Source organism: Aythya ferina (genome assembly GCF_964211825.1).
Source record: "Aythya ferina genome assembly, chromosome: 21".
Lineage (NCBI taxonomy): Eukaryota > Metazoa > Chordata > Aves > Anseriformes > Anatidae > Aythya > Aythya ferina.
In genome coordinates this window covers 3,725,899-3,746,252 of record NC_140319.1, presented here as the reverse complement: position 1 = coordinate 3,746,252, position 20,354 = coordinate 3,725,899, and the positions used below count along the sequence as shown (strand labels likewise).

The 20,354-nt window shown below is 42.9% G+C and overlaps 2 protein-coding genes across 5 annotated transcripts in view; one reads left to right on the top strand and one right to left on the bottom strand.

Annotated features, from left to right (window-relative positions):
- Positions 1 to 8,786: 8,786 nt before the first annotated feature.
- Positions 8,787 to 18,256, top strand: TARDBP (TAR DNA binding protein). 4 transcript variants are annotated; one of them, XM_084494890.1, is made up of 7 exons: positions 8,787 to 8,897; positions 10,948 to 11,009; positions 12,769 to 13,021; positions 13,754 to 13,917; positions 14,961 to 15,101; positions 15,782 to 15,952; positions 16,321 to 17,380. In XM_084494890.1, exons 3-7 carry the CDS (start codon positions 12,784 to 12,786, stop codon positions 16,849 to 16,851), a joined length of 1,245 nt encoding a protein of 414 aa, XP_084351016.1. In that variant the 5' UTR covers positions 8,787 to 8,897; positions 10,948 to 11,009; positions 12,769 to 12,783; the 3' UTR covers positions 16,852 to 17,380. The 4 variants fall into 4 exon arrangements, 2 of the variants coding, with proteins under 2 accessions (XP_084351016.1, XP_084351015.1); XR_014685204.1 differs by lacking the exons at positions 8,787 to 8,897; positions 10,948 to 11,009 and adding exons at positions 12,211 to 12,453; positions 17,382 to 18,256 and having other exon boundaries at positions 16,321 to 16,908; XR_014685205.1 differs by lacking the exons at positions 8,787 to 8,897; positions 10,948 to 11,009 and adding exons at positions 12,212 to 12,453; positions 17,414 to 18,256 and having other exon boundaries at positions 16,321 to 16,908.
- Positions 16,494 to 20,354, bottom strand: part of MASP2 (MBL associated serine protease 2) — a 36,851-nt gene continuing 32,990 nt past the window's right edge. Inside the window, exon 12 of the mRNA XM_084494879.1 lies at positions 16,494 to 20,319. Coding sequence (XP_084351005.1) covers positions 20,274 to 20,319 — 46 coding nt within the window. The 3' untranslated portion in view covers positions 16,494 to 20,273. The remainder of the gene's footprint in view (positions 20,320 to 20,354) is intronic.

Below are 20,354 nucleotides of genomic sequence, written 5' to 3'. Positions count from 1 at the left end.
CTGTGGACTGAGTCCAAGGAGTGTCTGATGATGTACAGAAGAAATATGTGGATAGACAAACAGATCTTCAGTTAGTAAGAAAATGGCTCACTTTCAAACAAACTAATGCAAGATATTTATATCAGTATTGCCCATTTCAAGTATTAAAACTCATATAGCTGGGTTCTGCAAAACAACCTGAATATTGAGACTTAAAAGAAAAAAGTCAATTAAGCACTCTCTGTTTATGTTTCCTAGGTTTTGAATCTTTAAGAAGATAGAACATTTTCTTTGCCACTAGGAAACTACTGGAAGCTCTATATTTCTTAAAACAAAATTGACATTGTGATTTATTATAGTATGATTTCAGAGGATGAGATTAAGGATAAAATATATAGGAACAGGCAATGTATTGGTCACTTGTTCTCAAAAGAATTTTCTAATCCAAGGCCCCAATAAACTGGAATTGCAGAGGACAAAATACAGTATAATGTAAAACTTGGCATTTCCATTTTGTTTTGGCAAAAAATGTCCCTTTATCTTGGTGAAGTTTCACAGAAGCCAGTTATGCTGTCTTCTACATTATGTTAATTTGGCTTCTGGCTGTGTTAATTTGGGATTACTTTTTTTCCTCTTTTTCTACATAGATGATGCTACTAAATGACACTGAAAATGACATCAATTGTCCGCCAGTCGTAATTGGGAGAAACGCAATTGGCATAGATAGGGAACACAGCACTGAATCCAAAGGCAGAATTCAGACAGAAAAGCGTTGGACACTTCATATGAGATGTTGTGGGGCACCTTCTTGCACCACTGGCTTGTAACTGATGCAATAGCTGACCCTGTGGATGCGCGTGCAGGGTCCAGCTTGAATGGGAGTTTGAAATTCTCTGTAGTTTGGAGTGTTTGAATCTAGAATTTGTCAGTTCAGTCCAACTGTCTTTATAGAGTTTTTTCTTTAATTTTAGAGTGATCAAGTCTGTGTCACTGCTGGTATTCTTGAATGCTCTTCCATCTTCCCTGCATAAGGTATAGAAACCCAATGACCCCATGCTGTAGTATTTTTTTTCCAAATACTCTCCATCTTAACTGGGTTTGATCTTTGAGATGGAAGGTTATCTTTCCACTTGAAAGAAGTGGTTTTCTAATTCCCATTGAAGCTTTTCACAACCTCTGCTATTGGATGGAGCTATGGTTTTTTGTTTGTTTGTTTGTTTGTTTTTTAAAGGAAGAAAAAAAGCCTTCTGTTTCATCCTAGTCAAATTAAAAAATAAAAAATCTTATAGTTAGTTTCAAGCCATAATTCAAAGCAGAAGAGGTGAGTTTCAAAGTTGTTTGTTCTATGGAGAAACACCAGCTCCCAAGTTCTTTCCAAATCAAAAGTGGACAGTTCCTCAGTCATTTCCAAGCCGGAAAGAGGCCATTTTATGAACCAGAAAGCATCCATTTTCTGCGTCAGTCCTGAGCCAGAGAGGCTAGTGTCTGAGTCAGTTCCAGGGGGAATGTTTGGCACTTTTCCAGGCTTGGGAGTGTTGCTATCACAGCAATTGTTTGGTGATGCCATCCCAATAAAGCTTCATTATGGTGTTCCTCTTTCTATAAACTTCAGTGCCCTCCAGTGTCCCCAGCAATCACTTATCTAATATTAGGATATTAAAAAATATGGAAAGATTTTAAAGAGACTTATTAAAATGCAATTAGCAGCGTGTACGACTTAAGCAGTGAGATTATTTTAAAAAACGACTTGATTGTGTGGAATGCCACGCACCTTACAGAGATAATAAAGCTGCCAATCAAGTCCATTTTCAAATTAGGAAATTTTCATTCTTTTTTTACAGCCCCCTAAGTGAATATTAAAACTGATTATTAACCTCAGAGTGTAGCAGCGGCCCCTAAGCCTGTAAGCTCAAAAAGAGAGGTTTCATAACTGTTGGTAGCCTGGGCTTCATTCCCCATTCGGACTGAGATCTCTGCTTATTTAAAGGGACCGTATTCAGCTTTGAATAAAGACATTTGAAAAGCCTGGATGAGACCCTTGTTTGGAAAGAGGCAAAGCTCCAGATCTTGACATTGCAACCTGGGACTCCAAAGCAAACTGCCCATAATGACCCTGCCTCGATATTGCACAGCAGAGTTTTGCCATCAATAAACTGCAGATAAGACTGCCCCCTCATGTCCAATCTGTGAATCCCACCAAATCGTAAAGCTCCTTGGCACGTAACCTTCATTTTGTTTAAAACATGCTGATTAAATGAATGCTGATGTGGGAACACATGCCTTTATCATACTGCTGTGCAGAGGTTCTCAGTGTATGTTATTACCTGCTATATGTAAAAACACATAATTTACCTTGCCTTTTTATTTTTTGTCCTGAGAGTCAATCAAGTGTGACAATTCCTGCTGTTTGACTTTGCTGGCACTTTTATTTCACCTATAAAGAAGAAGATCTTTCTCTGGGAAATTAAGTCACATCACTGACATGTTACTCCTTTTGCAGTGCTTTACTCTGCTGTCAGAGTGGATTTATTGATGCTTCCTGGATTTCTCTCCTCAAGCTTGCAAACTGGAAATGATGAATTCTCTAGAAGCTAGCAAGCTGTTTCTTGGCTTGAATGCTTTATTTTGGGACAAATACAAAGATTCAAAGGGAGTGGCTGAGGAGGGGCTATTCACTGATTCAGACTCCAAAACAGGAGTATATTTAGCATGTCTTTAAATATATGCTTAAATTTACCTTTCCTGATGACTTTAGGACCACGCACAGACCTGAAGAATGTGCCAGGCTGCTCGCTGCTTTGTAAGAGTGACAGTCCAGACAATATCTAAACAGTGAGAATGTCACTGAGTTTGAAAGTATCTAGGATATAAGTTACTCGACTAGCACATATATCTTATGACCATAGCTCCCTCTGGAATTTAGCTATGGCACCTGGATCTATTTAAGATTTGTGTGGATTCTATCTACACATCTTTTCAAAGTAAATAATCTGCCTGGGTTGGATAATGGGGGTTAGGAGGATGACAAATTGGGTTAATAAAATGTCAGCGAGAGCCAGGTTTTAAGTCTGGAATGAGTCACAAGTGAAACAAGTTTAGTGGCCACAGTTCACCCTTGATCTTGAATTGGTATTTGTCTACATTGCTGAATAACCACATGTGATCCAGTATAATTTAGCATAACTGACAATCCAGCTTCGGCAATATTGTTGGGGTGGAGGAGGAGGAAAGATGTTATTGCCTCTTTAGAATCATGTCACTGTTAATAAATGCTGGAGAAACAGGAGCCGTAGGGATGGTGTTATACTTTTCAGGTTTCAGGGCTGAAAAGAAGCACCCCCAGCACACTGAATGTCTTGACTTACTGCTGAAGTTGGCAGTTTGCCTCTCTTCTACTCCCCATTGCCTGGAGCAAGCAAGTATTCTGATGAAGCAAGCTCACTGATGAAGCTGGTCTGTGTGGGGAATGTACGTGGAGTAGTTTAGTATGCTCATCAGGGTGAACTTAATATTGGTGATATTTTATGGGTCTGATGGCTAGAAGAGAAAGATATGTAGTCAGTTAGGATCGAGGTATACCAGTGAAGACATATGGAGGCTGAGGAAGGTATGCTGCAGGTGAATTAGTAGAATTCTGAAAATAAGTGTAATTTTTTGGCCATTTCTATAAACAACTATTTATTGCTAAGCAAATGTAATGGTGAGTGGAACCACACTGGCAATGACAAATAGAATTAAGAAGATGTAATGGACATATAATCTTTGGGTTCCTGAGATACTAAGTGTATGGTAATGCCAGCTCAGTAAATAACTCATATATTAACATATTCTAAAATTAGATTGAGAAAAAACAGCTTTCACAAATACTGAGATGATTCCTGGCAGAGAAGAAAGATTACTGAGAAGGTTTGAGTAAGTGCTGTGAATGGGTGACTGCCAGGCTGGGAAGCAAACCTCCAAAGGCATGAAGACTTCGTCCCAGAAGCTGTCTTGTGTTTCCTTGATTAGGTCAGCTTCAAGAAAAGCCTCACCGTGCATGCTGACAGAGCCAGACATGAAAAGACCGTGCTGCACCTAACACAATCCTGCCAGCTTCAGCTGTGACAGCAGGAATTGCCCTGCAAGTCTGTACTCCAGAAACTCACAGCACGGTTATACAAATAGTGAAGAAGCAGCAGAAAGAATCACTACTGACATGTAGTGATTCAAAGACTTCATGATAAACGACTGACAAACTAACCCTGCATTTTGTAGCAGCTTACTGGGACAGATAACTTTTGATCTAAGTATTCCTGAACATGGAAGAAGTGAAGAACTGGGTGATCCAGAGTCTGCTTCTTTGTTCTTCTCCCCTCCTAAAAATATACATGGAAAATCTGAAACAGAAATCTGGATTTTTCTTTGTTAGAAAAGGGGAGAGGGAAGAATATCTAAAGTACACCTTCACTACAAAAAAGCAGTTCCAAAACCTAGGATATTGCCATCTCCTCTGAGCTTTCCTAACCCAAGCTGTGTGTTGAATCCCTGCCTGACTCCTCCAGGTTCGCGTAGCTGCAGCTCAGCAGTCCCCTCCAGGTGTCAGCCTTGCACTTCACATGAGATTTCCTTCCCTCAGCCACATCTGGAATGATGTGCTAGGTTCAGTGGAGATTCCTGTTGAGATCAGCGGAGCTGTTAAAATATTTAATGTATTCCCTAACTTCATTTCAGGAAAAATGCTGAAATTGTTATTACAGCCCTGCTAGGCCTACCTCACAACTGCAAAACCATCTCAATGCCACTGTGTAAGGGAGGGGCTCTAAATGGGCCCATTAGCTTTCTACAGTATCTGCCAAGAGAGCTGTGAACATCTGCCAGCCCAGGCACGGTTCAGCAGCCAGGACTTTCGGTCTAATTTTTTTTTTTTTTTTTAAGGATATAATGGACATGACTGTCCTTTCTTTGGCCTTAATTCCTAACCACTTCCCAAGATACTAAAAGCTTCTGCTCTCCTTTGCACTTTTGCACATAAATCAGAGCTGTGCTAACATTTTTCTGAATTGGATCTTGCAGGAGTAGAGCCACTGGAGGCTAGAATGAAGATGAGCACATGCAGGCCCACCACAGCATCTAAACCTGCTCTGACTTCAGGATTAAGATAATTGGCAGGGCTATTTAGGACTAGCATTGTGGGAAAGACATCAAATATGTAAATGGTGATTGTCAGACAGTTGTAGCTGTAGAATTGGGCAGATAGTCTGGATGTCAGAAGCGAGATTGCCTTCAGGATGTTGCTGAAGTTTATAATATCATTCAGAATTGCTACAAATCTTTAGGTAGTTCAAATTTGGGATGCCTTATTAAAAAGGCAGGAGTAGGCAATAATAGTGAAATCCTTTGGCAGTGAGAAGGAGTCATGGCAAAGCTTAGATATGTGGTATAGGTCGGGGAAGCCTGCACAAATATGTTTGGTTCAAACTGAACTGTCTTTCAATTGAGTGGATAGAAATTAGGATCTCAACACAGTCTGCTAACTTAGTAGGTTTTGAGAAGACATCAGTGGATGAGAAACTGGGCTGAGTTCAGGTGTTTAATCCCTGTAGTATAGGCTGCTGAAGAGCTACCATGTAGCACCAATTTTCAGTAACTACTGAACTGGGAAGGCTTCAAATACAGGATGGGTCCAAAGGTCTGTGTCCTATTAACTGACATGACACAACCAGTAAAAGCTATAATGAATGTGGTTTCCCACAAGGTCTTTCAACAAGTCTGAGTGTCTCAAGGCTTTTACAGCTGTTAGGAGAAGGTTTGTCATGAGAGCACAGTTCTGGGTGTCACATGTCACCAGTTTTGCACTATGGACTTTCAGAATGACCTTGGGCAAACTGGCTTACCTCAGATTAACTGGTTGGGGTTGGATTAATTGTATTATAAATGTAACGATGCTAAAAAGACATGAAAAAACTCAGAAAGCGAAAGATAGAAGTCTATCATCCCTGGCAGTTTCAACTGCACAAAAAGTCCATTTGGTCACATCTGGTTGATCAGTAGCTCTCACCACTCTCATCAGGAATGACTTTGTCTTCTACATGCATTAGTTCTCCCCTTTCCATAGCTGTCACCTATTTCTCATGTAAAGGTCTCGCTCTTCTTTCAAAATTACCTGTATTAAGGCAAATTATGTGTTCTCCTCCTCTCCTTGTTGAAAGTCATTTACATGAAGAATCACGGAACTGAGGTTATAGATACTGGGGGAGGGATGCAGAAATATAGCTAGGAGTGGAAATTTGGGTGGACCTCAATTTATGGTGGACAGCCAAAGAACAAATGTTTGATGTCACAGTAAATCACTTATATTGCAAATGATTTAAAATAATGAAAACCCATATGCATTAAATTTTGCCCCGTACATCCATTTGACGTATTTTAAGTAGACAAAAGATAGATTTTACATAAATCTTCAGCAAATGTACTTCAAAAAATATCACCAAGCAGGCAGTACAACCAAACCATTTTAAAAACAGTCTTTGTCTTACAGTTGAGCTCTTGCTTCAGTGTGCATGGTTCAGAAACAGCAAGAAAAAATACCCTGCCTTTCTGCCCACCCCTTAAGATAAAAGAAAAAAAAAAAAGGGGGAAAAAAAAAAAAAGGAAAATGCTACAAAATAGCTTTTAAATAAACTCTTCCAAAGTTGTCCTTCACATTATTCCAGATCTTACAGGAACAGTAGCTACAGCTTCCCCAAGCCACCTATGGCTTTGCCTTTGGAGGATTCTATTTCTAACTTCCAGTGTAAATGCTAATGTTTGTATTCAATATTTAGGGTCTCTGTCATACACCAACAATTGCAATTTTAAGGACCTGAAGCTAGCTCTCACAGCTCCCCATCTGTGGATTTAGTGCTTTGGTTTATGATAATATGTTTTGATGGAAGTTCCACTCCTGTGCTGGGAGTTACTTGAAAATCTAGAGGGGGGGGGGGAAGAAAAAAAAGTCTCTGAATCCCAGCTCCAGTATACTGTAAAAGACAACAAATTCCTTTGGAAGATACCTGCCACATCTTCACCAGGAACTTAGCTCTGGGAACTGACTAGCTTCCTCTGAGAATCACGGGTGGAAAATCTTCCCAGGCTCTGCTGTGGATGGTCCAGAAAGACTAGGGAGGTGACTTGCAGATGGTGTGATGTGACTCTGCCAAACAAAACAGAATGAAGTTAATTTTTGCATTCTCTGTGTACAAGATGCAAACATTTGGCAGTTCCCACAGGTACCAATCAAACAAGATGGTGAAGATGTCAGATACTACCTGGTGCTGTGCTTTGAACCTTGATTTTCAGCTTCTAAAGGCAAGACTCCTGTATATAATCACAATGACAAACTCCACTAACTTAAATCCTCCAAGTATGCCGTGTCTGCTCCTAATTCTGCGAGCTAAAACAAGTGGGTGATATTTTATGCTAGCCTTGCTCTGCCTGTATATTAGCTGGCATTTTTCTGGGAGCCTAGAGCACAAAATCAGGGAAAGCATTTCCTGAGAGCACTGCTCTGGCGTTACCGTGGGTTACTTTTGCCTTAATAGGCAAGAATTAGTAACCGCGTCAGCAGGAGCCGTAAGAAAAAGCTCCAGCACTGCTGCTTGCTCGCTGCAACAAGAAGGCCATTTGTGCACAGCCAACAGAAGCACCACTCCTGCTTCCATGGCTTCCACCTGCTTTCTGAAGCTATTTGCAGCTCCGGAGCAAAGGCAGCCGTCAGCACCCACTTGCCACCAGTACCCCTGGAGCTCAGAGTGTCTTTTGTCACCACTGCTGGGTCCCAACTACCACACAGTGATTTTCCTCCCTCACAGAGCTCCCAGCCAGGTGCACCCCTCTGTATGCCATGGGGTGCCACCACACCTGGGTGGCCGATCCCAGCTGCTTCCAAGACACAACCACATCGATCTAGTCAGCCCCTCTCTCAGATACCTTCACTGCCTATTCGGATTGTTTCTTCCTCCACTAACACTCAAAGTCTGGTGGTAAAACAAGACACAGCAGTGACTCTACGTAGGGTTTCAGTTAGGGAAATATGGACAAAGGGTTTTTTTTTTTTTTTTTTTTTTTTTTGGTGGTGGTGGTGGTGGTTTTTTTTGTTGTTGTTTTGTTTTGTTTTTCTTTCTTTCTTTCAAAACTACTACTAGTGCTGAAAGGACCCAGGCTGATGGGCACTGAGTCCTTCTAGGTCTCTACAAGAGTTAAGCATATAAAAAAAAAATCTGACTTCAATTGCATTTGCTGTGTGCTTAAAAAAAAAAAAAAAAAATCAGTTTTAATCAGTTTTGGAAGAGTTAAGTAAATAAGGACATAAAATAAGGAAGGAGGAAACCCTGCCCCTTTAAGGAACAGGACTAAACCATTAAAATTGAGGTAATTGAAATCATGGCTTTTTAGGATCATGGGAAAAATTGCCTGAAATGTGTCAGGCACTGTAATGAAGTCTCAGAAGCTGCTTTAACTAAAGGGATTAGGAGGAGCGTTGCTGTGAGAACAATGGACTAAGTGATCTTTCCAGGTACTTTACATGGGCGGAAGCTGCTTGTTTTGTTTAACAGAAGCCTTTCTGTAAGTAGTTGTTTTAGGCAGCTAGGTATTAGTAAATTTTTACATTGATAACTTGCAAATGAACTGAGTTGAATAATGTTTGTGATCTCCTTTGTAAAACTACTGCAAAGCTGATGTGAGATTGGGTTCAGCATTTAAGGCTTAAAGAAAAAAAAGTGAAGACTAACGAACACTTTCACGTTTTAACAACCCCTCAGGGACAGGGAGTGATTTAACACCACCACAGTGGGTTTGTGATGGTGGGACTGTTCCTGCCTGCTGGGAGCTGGAGAGGAGGAAGAACATCAGCAGCCTGGTAGCAGGGGCTGGGACTGGTGTGCTTATGGCTCTGTAAGGTATGGCTCTGTGTGTTCTCTGCTTGGAGAGACAAAAAAAAAAAGTTCTGGTGAGATGGATAATCCGTACTGGGGAGCTCACAGTTAACGTTCTTGATTGCTTTTATTCCATATGTTTATTTCATTCTCCTTTGTTTGTGTGTGGAAAGTTCTACTTACGGTAGGCATTTCTGGGGAAGGGAGGAAGTAATTATTGCAAATGTCCTTGTGGTGACAGCTTTTTCCAAGGAAGATCAGTATTGTAAAACACTGCTCTCTCTTTTGCATGTGTGTGAACGGATTTTCAACTGTAGCTAGGAAAATGAAATACTACTGATCCTGTTCCTTCAGGGGAATGGTATCTGTGATATACAGCCTGTTTAACTGGAGGCTCAAATGGCTTTAAATGACAAAAAGAAATACGTAACCGAAGGGTGACCTGCTCCTTTCGGTTACTACATCCAGGGTGGGCTCTACTTGGTGCACGTGGCAGAGAGGACACTGCTTATGAAGGAGCAGGGGAAGGCTGATTAAAGGATGCAGGCTGCTTACAGGCATGTCCTTGGGATAGTGACAATATAGCTCTCTTTCTTTTTTTCTCACTAAACGTATGTAGAATGAGAACCATCACAGAGAATGCAATGTTTCTAAGTTGCTCAGACTTTTCTGCAGAGAATGCTTGTTTTGTGCCCGGAGAGGCGTAAATGTGATCATCATCCTTCCACTCAGAGCAAAGCAGGAGACACTTGATGTGAAGAAGAGATTCCCACTGAGTAAGGGTGAGAGATGCAGCTTATAAACTATTGGCAAAGCCAAGCTAGGTTCTGACTGCACTGATAAGCCATCATTATTCAAATCTTTTTTTACTGATCTAACTAAAATTAGAAATAGGCCCGAGCACTCCCTGTTTATCAGTACCCGTTTTGTTGGTTTGTCTCTTCCTTTTATCATGAGGTTATATTTAGATGCCCATTGATGTTCCACCCCGAGTGCTTTGGGGAGAGTGAACAGCTGATCATTACACTCAGTTTGCTTGTACCCATGAGCACGCTTAACCTAGAGCAGCAAATAGTTATTGTATTGCATTTTGTTTTGTGCCTGTGGGCACACTTAACTCAATATACATGATGGCGAGTACCACGGTATTGCATTTGTCTGCACCCATGGGCACTGTGAATTGCCAGTGTGAGAGAACTGGTGAATTAACTAGCTGCATGCCCACTGGTGTAGTTACTTCAAGAGCAATACTACTGCTAATTGCTTAACTTAAATCTAATCATAAAGCTAAGCAACAGAAGGAAAGCACTGTAAGAATCCCAGTTTTTACAGTAAATGGATAGTCACATTTGTTTAATTTTAAGCTTGTTTGTAGCAAAAACTGAGGAACAAGCTCCAGAGGCAACAGTCTCTGTGAGTAATTACCCTCCTTCCCCTGCCTGTTTTACAGGCAGCAAGCTGCATCGAGCTCATTGCTCTCTCCAGGCTCCTGCCTGCACAGAATCTAGTTCAGAGTTGATGCTTATTCTGCTCATTAATGAAATTACCACCAGATGATTTGTTAGATAGAGGTCACTTTGGCTGAATGCCATGACAACCTCTTCAAATAGCATGATTGCTAAACTATAGCTTTGACTTGAAATAGTGCAGTAGGTAATGTTGACATGCTGCAATTACACTCAGTCCTCACAACGTGTTCAAACAACGCCGGCTGCCTCCGTGCTGACTTGGCAGCACCAGAACTGGGTTTGGGATGTGTATTGTGGATAGCCAGAAAATGTAGGAATTTCTCCTGCTTAGGTGGAGCACAAGCTTATCTTGCTAGTCTGTGTATTGTCAAGTCCTCTTAGAACTCTAGTGGGAAAGGGTAATTAAATAAGGCTGAGACTAAGGTAACGAGGGCATAGATGAGCTAGGTTTCAGTGGTGCTGCAGCCTACTTTTCCAAGAAATCTTCAGTGGGAATCTGAAATACTCAGGAGTTCTGTATAGATTGATGCAAGGGACTGGATTAGCCTTTCTTAGCAGTAGGGTCTCTATCTTTACCAATAAGATTTCTTATTTCTATTTTTTAGGAGCAACGCAAGGAAGGTCACATACCCCACATGTGGACTGGAGGAGTGGCACAAGGGACCAGGTGGGAAGCCAGGAGGTGTAAGGTGGTGGTGGAATTATTTTCATAAAGGTGGCATGGCGTAGCCCACTGGTTAGGTCCCAGAGCTGAGCTGGTTGGAGTAAGCCCTGCAGTACACTCTTCTCTCACCCGATGGTGATGGCAGGCAGGACTTCACAATCCTGCCACCAACCACCCTGGGTGGCTTCCCATTCGTATCTTGAAGCAGGAACGGGTTGTGTTACAGATGTCTCTGCTGTAACTTGCAACTAATGTGACTGATTAATGGACCAGATATGCTTATTTAGTTAAGTATCAGAATAAAATAACTTGGAGATGTGAAATGGCAATTATCCAGACATAAAGTATTTAGAACTGTAGAATAGCTACCGATTTATAGCTTTACGGTGTTATCGCTGTGAAGTACACAACTGTGGAGTTTATCTTGACGATTATGGTACCAAAAGCAGATCAGTCTTATAAAAGGAACCAGGCCAGGTGGCAATCACCACGTTCCTGGCACCTTTCTCTCTCAGGTGGCTGTTCTGCACCACCTGTATGGAGCAGATCAGGGTCAGCCCTGCAGCCTAGCTGGCAGCTGTGACTGCAGCTTGGGAAAACGCGCAGCTGGCTCTTCTCACGGCTTTTATAAGTGTCAGAAAAGTGGCTTGAGTGTGCCTTGGCCATTGGAGTTCCTAAATTTGATAGTTTGTATATTGAGGTTTAACTGCTGAGCCTCTTCATTAAGCGAGGAGATTCTGTCTGGCACTAAGTCGTGCTATGGCAAACCTTAAGTACTAAAGGACAGCGTTAAAACTCCTACACCTTTCTTTACAAACTCCCACCACTCCTAAAAACTATTTTACCTCAGGCCATAGCAGGACGCCGCTCTGACCCCACCGCTTCCCCCGTCCGGGGGAGGGAGGCGAGAACAAATCACCTGGGGGGATTGATTAACGAATTCTGAGCACGGAACCGAGCTGCCGCCGGCCGGCCTGGCTAACGCAGCTCCTCACAGGGCGGGCAGGAGGGCGCCTCAGGGGGGTGGCCCGGCCGCCATGGGGGCTGTGAGGGGGCTCTGAGGCGGCCGCCGCCCCTTCCCGTAGCCCCGCGCGCGACGCAGGCGCGGCCCGGGCCGTACCACCGGTGCCTCGCGGGGAGGGGCAGCACTACCGGCAGCCGCCCCTTCTCCGTTTGTTGCCGCCGCCCTGGCTCCGTTGTCTGCCGTTTCGGATGGAGCCGAGCCGAGCCGCAGCCCCGGTCCCGTAGCGCTCCCCGCAGCCAGGCGTGCCCCCGCCGCGCTGTTTCTCTCCCCCTCTTCCCCCCCCCGGTGCTGCGGGTGGTTCGCCCCGCGGCCCGGCCCGGCCTCTGAGGGGGGCCGCGGCCGCCATTTTGTGCGGCGGCAGCGGAGGGCGGCGGGGCGCTGCGCGGCACAGGGCTCCCGGAGACGCCGCTCCCTTCGTGCCCGGTGAGCGGCAGCGAGCGCTCGGGGGTCCCCTCGCTTCGAGGCTGCCGGCAGGCGGGGCGCTGGAGGGCTCGGGGGCTCCCCTCAGCCCTTCCCCGGCGGCTGGGCCCGGCCCCGGGCCTTGGGGAAGTTTCGCCGGGCCCCGGCAGCCGCCGCTGTGGGGCCTGGGTACGGCGGGGCCGAGGCCGAGAGCGGGGGCTGAGGGCGTCCTGTGGGAAACACGGGGGGGGTGGCACCGTGAGGGCAGAACGGGGAGCGCCACGGGACGCTGAGGGCGGTCGCTTATGGCTCTTCCCCCCCCCCCTTTGCACGCCGCAGTGAGTCCCCGCGAAGATGTCGGAGTATATCCGGGTGACGGAGGATGAGAACGACGAGCCCATCGAGATCCCCTCGGAGGACGACGGCACCGTGCTGCTGTCCACCGTCACGGCACAGTTCCCCGGGGCCTGCGGGCTGCGCTACAGGAACCCGGTGTCGCAGTGCATGAGGGGCGTCCGGCTGGTCGAGGGGATCCTGCACGCCCCGGAGGCGGGCTGGGGGAACCTGGTCTATGTCGTTAATTACCCCAAAGGTTTGTCAGTGCTCCTTCAGGCTTTGGGGCGAGCGTACGGTTGTAGTGAAGAGGTCCACGTGCGCTGCTGCTAATGTAACATGGCAGCGGCTGCTTTGAAACCTGATTTACAGAAGTGCCGTGACTTTAATCACGTGTCTGTCCTGCAGAGTAAAGTTGACTCCACTGAGTTTTCACATGTGCAGTAGTCTTCTTAATTCTCTAGCTGGAGAGGCACTATCGTAACAAAGTTTTGCATTATCTTTGAAAGAGTTTGCAGTCTAATACAGACTTTCTGAAGACTGCTGTGTTACTCACAGGTAGGGCCTCTCTTCAAGCCATGATTTGGTCAAAGGTACTTTTTGAAAGATGCTCAGGAGAAGAGCAGCCTGATACATGCACATACATTCCCTCCAAAAATTTATTTTAAAGTTCTTGTTTCAAACACTTGACTTGTCCATGTCCTTGTAGGACTCTCAGTGTTACTAGATGGTACTTTAGTAAAATAACACAAACTCAGGTTACATTTTTGAGGAGGAATTAAATGTAGACTGTTCTTTTTTTTTTTTTCTCTCCTAATACTTGCAGACAGTTGGCTATGGATCATCATAATAAGCACCAGCAGCAAGCACTTGTTTATCTAGCCTGCTTTTTCTCATTGTAGTCTATGGTTTTATACCGTGCTGTTCATAATTAGCGGAAGCAATTTCCAGACTTAGGAGGATGCTTTCTAATGAACATCTTTATATTCAGATAATAAGAGAAAAATGGATGAAACAGATGCATCGTCAGCCGTGAAAGTAAAACGAGCAGTACAGAAGACTTCAGATTTGATAGTCCTAGGTTTACCCTGGAAAACCACTGAGCAAGACTTAAAGGAATACTTCAGTACGTTTGGAGAAGTTCTCATGGTGCAGGTAAAATCCTTTTGCAGTTCAAGAAAGGAGGGATGTTATTCAGAAAGGAGTCCTCAGATGAAGCCAGTGGAAAGAAATGGAGTCATGTAATTTCAGAGCAGATCTGAAGCAGCGTGTCTGTTCCTAGGCGGTGTTTTGTTCCATGAGCTTTGTAGCTGCAGGCTTGCGTAGGTACAGAGACAGAAGTCTTTGGAAGTGGTAATTCATGCAGGTGGACTTAATGGTACAGGGTTTTTTATGAGCTCTTCAATTTATATTAGTTATTAATTGTTGCAGCTAAATATGTGTGTGTTTATACGTATCTGTTAAGGAACTGGAGATTGTTGTGATGGGAGCGTTTACAAGCCTGATAAACTTTCAAACAGAACTTTTTAATAAACTCATTCAGGAACAGCACGTTCCAAGCAGGTGGCTACTCCTGTGTTAGCACTACTTTGTTAGCACAAGACAAGCTTGCTGCAGTTTTCTTGTCTTCTCTTTTCATGCGGGATATTTTTATTCTCACAAAAGGGGGGATCTCACCTGACCCCGGGACACTCAGTTTGTTCTTTATGTTCTGTACCTTTTGTTACAGCCATGTAACAAAAAAGCCTTTTGTGCAGCCATGCCTGTTTACCCCTTTGGCAGTTGCACTGCTCAAACAGAACATTTGGCAATGCCGTTGCAATGCTACAAAATATTTGTATCCTGTTCTGGGTTATGTTGTTTTAGTATGCTAATATTTGGGCTCAAAGCAACTGGAATAAATTTAAAGTTGTAGGCATCACAGGCCTCTGCTGAGACTACAGAGCTTTAGAGTTAGTTCACTAGGAACAGGTAGGGGGATTGGACTAGATATTCTTTCAGGGTCCCCAACATTCTGTGATGCTTTGCATGCAAGGGGGTAATCAAAACTTTGTATGTACTCTTTCCTGGTGATCTTAGTATCAAGGGTGATAGAGGAGATGACTCATAAATAGTTTGACTGTTATGTCACAAATACAAGCACACTACTGTGTTCTTTTTAAAAGTCTGCTTTTTTTTTTTTTTTTTTTTAATCTTAGGTTAAGAAGGATATTAAAACTGGTCACTCAAAAGGTTTTGGTTTTGTTCGGTTTACGGATTATGAAACCCAGGTGAAAGTAATGTCTCAGCGACACATGATAGATGGAAGATGGTGTGACTGTAAGCTTCCCAATTCGAAGGTACTTTCATGTTGCCAATTTTATTTTATCAAACGTTCACAAGTACACTTTTTTTTTTTTTAGCAACTGTGTTAAGTGAGCAGATGAACAGATTAACCATCCCTTCTTGGATGTGACTTTTGAGTCTGTGAATAGACAGGACAGGTGAGAGTAGGGAAAGAAAATAATGAGGACGTGGGTGGACAGGGAGTGAAAAGCAGTGTTGGGGAAATAGTTACATCAGGGAACTGAGTACGGATAGAAACCTGAAAATAACATGTTTTACCATTGAGCAGGACCTGCTTAACTTGTCTGCTGTGTGAATAAATGGAGAATAAAGGAGGCAGAATGTACAACTTAGGAAAGGTCAGAATGAGTCTTTTGTTGAATTGAGAACCAAATCCAAAGCTTCTGTTTGTGTATTTCCTGTGTGTATACACAGTTGCATACAGCAGAATGACCTGTCCTGCAATGGCTTTGTCACTGTCCTTAACTAGAAACAAAGGTAGCAACAGTTGATCTGCACCAGGGTGCAGAGTGTACCAGGTTCTCTCTCTGAACAGAACGTCTTAAGTCTTAAACTTCCAAACTTCCTTGTCAGTCTGTAGGACAGGCTAGATTAAAAGGGGCCCTTATGGGAAAGTTGCTCAATTCTCGAGTAATTGTGAGGTTTGTTAATTGCTCTGTTCAATTCTCTTCAGCAAAGTCCTGACGAACCTTTGCGCAGCAGAAAAGTGTTCGTTGGGCGCTGCACTGATGACATGACAGCAGATGATCTCCGGCAGTTCTTTGCTCAGTATGGAGAAGTGGTAGATGTCTTCATTCCTAAACCCTTCCGAGCTTTTGCTTTTGTTACGTTTGCAGATGATCAGGTAAGTTAAAATATTTTAACCTCAAATTCAGGCAACCTGTGTTTCAGCTTGATAGTGTGTTTGTATCTGGAATGCCACATGAAACACTTGTCCACTGCCTCATTAATTCCAGTGGCGTTAGCTTGACTTGATCTACGGCATTATGTAGGGTTACTCAGATGCTTTTGGACAGACTGATTGTACTCTGCACTTAGTGCAGTAGCAAGTGTGAAGATAAAACACCTCAAATTGGATTAAGTATACGTACACTTCTTTTGCAGGTTAAATATCTGCTCAGAATCTTGTGGGCTTTTTTTGTCTTATACTGCTGATAGTTTTTTAAATCAAAAAGAATAACCTATATTTAATTAATCCCTTATTTCTTATAGGTTGCCCAATCTCTTTGTGGAGAGGACTTGATCATTAAAGGAATCAGCGTACATATATCCAATGCTGAACCTAAGCACAATAGCAATAGACAGTTAGAGAGAGGTGGAAGATTTGGTGGTAATCCGGGAGGCTTTGGGAATCAGGGGGGGTTTGGCAACAGCAGGGGAGGCGGGGGAGGGCTGGGTAACAACCAGGGCAGTAACATGGGTGGGGGAATGAACTTCGGAGCCTTTAGCATCAACCCTGCCATGATGGCAGCAGCGCAGGCAGCCCTGCAGAGCAGCTGGGGAATGATGGGCATGCTGGCCAGCCAGCAGAACCAGTCAGGGCCGTCGGGAAACAACCAGCCTCAAGGCAACATGCAGCGGGAGCAGAACCAGGGGTTTAGTTCAGGAAATAACTCTTACGGCGGTTCCAACTCGGGAGCGGCAATAGGCTGGGGCTCGGCCTCGAACGCGGGCTCCAGCAGTGGGTTTAACGGAGGCTTTGGTTCAAGCATGGATTCCAAATCGTCAGGCTGGGGAATGTAGACGCAGTGGGCTCTGATACTGACTCTATGGTGGGAAGTCAAATTTTTCTAACTCATGGTAAGTATACTGTAAATTACATATATACTAAAGTTTTCCAAATCAGTTTGTTCAATGTGCAGTATATTCAGCAGTATTTTTGACATTTTTCTTTTGTAAAAAAAAAAAAAAAAGAAGAAGAAGAAAGGTAAAAGGAATTTTATAAATTTTGTTACTTAACTTGTTGGAATACTGAATGTTTGGAAGTGGACTGCTGTTTGCCTGATAGGTAAACTAACACTACAATCAATAGGAAAGGTTTCTCCTGTAGTACTTTATCCCTTGTTTCCCGGCTACCTGAATTCTTTGCATGTTCAAAATGGAAACCATTGGTCAGAAACAGCATTCTCTCCCTCTTGTTTTTAATTTGCTCCCACCATAAGAATCTCCAAGTGCCCCAACTGGAGAACACAGTGTCGTTTTTCTGTTTTGTTTGTTGGTTGTTTTGTTGTTTTGTTTTTTTTTTTTAACACTGTCTCCCCTCCATACTAAAGTACGATATGAAGGCTTCATTTAATCTCCGCAGTTCATCTCATTTCAAATGTGTATGGAAGAAGCACTTCATTGAAAGCAGTGCTGTAAATATTCTGCCTTAGGAATACTTCTGTCTACATGCTTTCTCATCCAAGAATACTTCATCACACTGCACATGCTGCGTCTTAGACGGTGGGTGTTCCATTTTTATCCGCTACTCTTTATTTCATGGAGTCGTATCAACGCTATGAACGCAAGGCTGTGAGATGGAACCAGAAGGCTGTTTGAACTTTTGAAACCTTGTGTGGGATTGATGGTGGTGCCGAGGCATGAGAGGGCTGGTATGTGCGAGATAAAGGAGAGAGCGCATGCAGAGACCTGGTGGTGCATTATGGGATTTTATTTTACTTGGCGAGATGTCTCTCAATCCTGTGGCTTTGGTGAGAGAGTGTGCAGAGAGCAATGATAGCAAATAAAGTACGAGTGTTTATTGCATTCAAAGGACATCCACATGTGGAAGACTTTAAGTGGGTTTTATACCTAGTTAATCAATTAGTTGAATGTGTTTATGTGAAACGAATATTTGTATTTTTTTTCCCTTATGTCAACTGCTGTGAATGCTGTATGGTGTGTGTTTTTTTTCTGTTAATGATTTGTAAGTGTGGTAATGTGAATTGAAGATGATGGGGTTTGCGATGAGAACATTGAGCTTGTGGTGTGCTTTGCAGTAGCTCATGCAGCAGAGATCACTAGCGAGCTCAGTGTGCCTCTTCAGGGTGGAAGCTCCACTGTGTAAGATATCCATAAGAATGCTGTTTGCTGCAGTTTCGTGTTTGGATGCTTTTTATAAGATTTGTCACTGTAGGAAATTCTTAAATAAAACTGATTTAAGTAATATGTGTCTTTGTTTTGCAGCCCTGAATGCAAAGAATTCATAGCAGTTAATTAATTTTACTCTTTTGAGATGAACTTCTGTAAAGTTTTTTTTTTTTGCAGTAATTCGGTTTGTTTCAGATAAGCATGCTCTAAAAGTTGACAAGTCAAACGGAGCCACCACTCATCACGTATCGATACCTGACACCCAACCTTAAGCCATTGTATTTTTGCATTGTTCAGTGATGCGTATATATCTAAAATCCAGTTCCCACAAGTTTGGGTGTCTGCACCTAGAATGGTAAGCAGTTCCCTCCAGATTGCATCTATACCAAGGAAAGTTATTTTTTCAGGAGTTGGCGTGTGGGGGGGTTCATGAGAAGTCTGGAGGGGGGACAAACACTGTCAGCTGTATTTCTGTCTGTGGCATCTCCTTTGGGGATGCAGGCTTTTAACCTGTATTTTTAGACCAGCCCCCTTGATGGGAAGTAGGGTTCTGCAACACATCTAGCTAAGAAGAAAGCTCTAAATTCATTTTTAAAACTAGTCACAGAAAAGACTTCCCAGCTGAATAAAGCATTAGATGAATGTATGTGGATTTTGTCAGAAGTCTTATCTGGAAAACAATGTTTACTACAAGTGCAAAAGCGCCAACAAGAAGCAGATTCTTAACAAAGAGCAGGATGTTTCAGGGGAAATTGTTGGAAAATTATTTCCACGGGTGGCAGGAGCTTGAGGAACTGTTTAACCTACTTGCACTTGAAGCCTACTGAAGATTGATCCATATTCTTATACAGTGTACTGCTGCGCTGTAGCTATATAGCTATTCTGAGTATGGATTTACTCAGGTTTTTAACCTCTTTAGGTTTTCAAGTTATATCTCAATTACTGAATATTATACTGAGGTTTGTGAATAGACCTCTAGTTGTGAATAGACCAGCTAAACAGCTGATAAAACTGCACTACTCTTAGAAAACTGCACTACTCTTAGTTTTCCACTCGAATTGCAGTATTAAATCATCTAGGTCTCAATGTACATTTTAAAGGGGGGTTGGCAAACACTCAGGCTGAAAATTAGTCCCGGGCTTGTTGTTCATATCCCACTGCAAAAAGTTGCTTAGATCTTTTTTTTTTTTTTTTTTTTTTTCTGCACTTAAGTCAGAATAATCTCCAAACTCTGTACCATTGTGAATTTTGCATTTTAGCACTTGCACTATTACCAGCTACTTCTGCTGAGTAACACTTAAAAATGGTATTCTTGGACCTCCAAAGACTAACTGTGACAGCCCTGCAAGGAACTGTATGGTAAGTTTTTGTGATTAGCATGGCTTTAATTTTGTTTAACTTGTTTAAGTCCAGGTCTAGGTTTTAGCAAATGGGTTGGCAGCATTAAGTCTTTGCGAATAATCTTAGCCTTCCCTGACCCTCAAACAAAATCTCTGAAAGTTTTAGAAGACTTTTCAAGTTTTAGTAATATTTTCTAACTGCTTTGCAAACTCTAGTATTTATAAGTGAGTAAATAAAATGCTATTGCTATTATATTGAAGTGTTTGGAGTCTTTTTTTAAAGAGATTTAATTTTCAGTATTTCACTTTCTATGATAGTATAACTAACAAAAGAATGTGATATAAAAGAAACAGGAATTCTAGATGAGTGTAAGGGGATATGCCATTTGGGCACACTTAGTAAAAGAGTTACTGTAGACAATGTGTAACTGCTTCCAGTTAGTTCTGACAACCTTGTCAGCTGATGCTGTACTGAAATTCTATGTTCAAAGGTGAAAGCTATGTTCAGAGAAACAGGTTTTGCAGCTGACAACAGGAAGCCCTTTAAGGCAAGAGTTGCACAGCTGTACCTATGCTTAATACAGCAGTTACTTACAGAGCCGGTGGGGTCTCTCTGAAGCAGAGAGCACTATACATGTGCTCTCCAACTCGGGGGCTGCTGGTACTACTGGCATCCTTCAACTACCTCTATACGCTAGGGGGTGGTTTAAAATACCTTGATGCTCCGCATGCTGTCAGTGGACGGGTGTTCATTCAAATGCTAGCTGGTAATGCTGCAGTCCTACAAGAATCCACAATGCTATTTGAAAGAAAACAAAATTATTTTGTTAACTG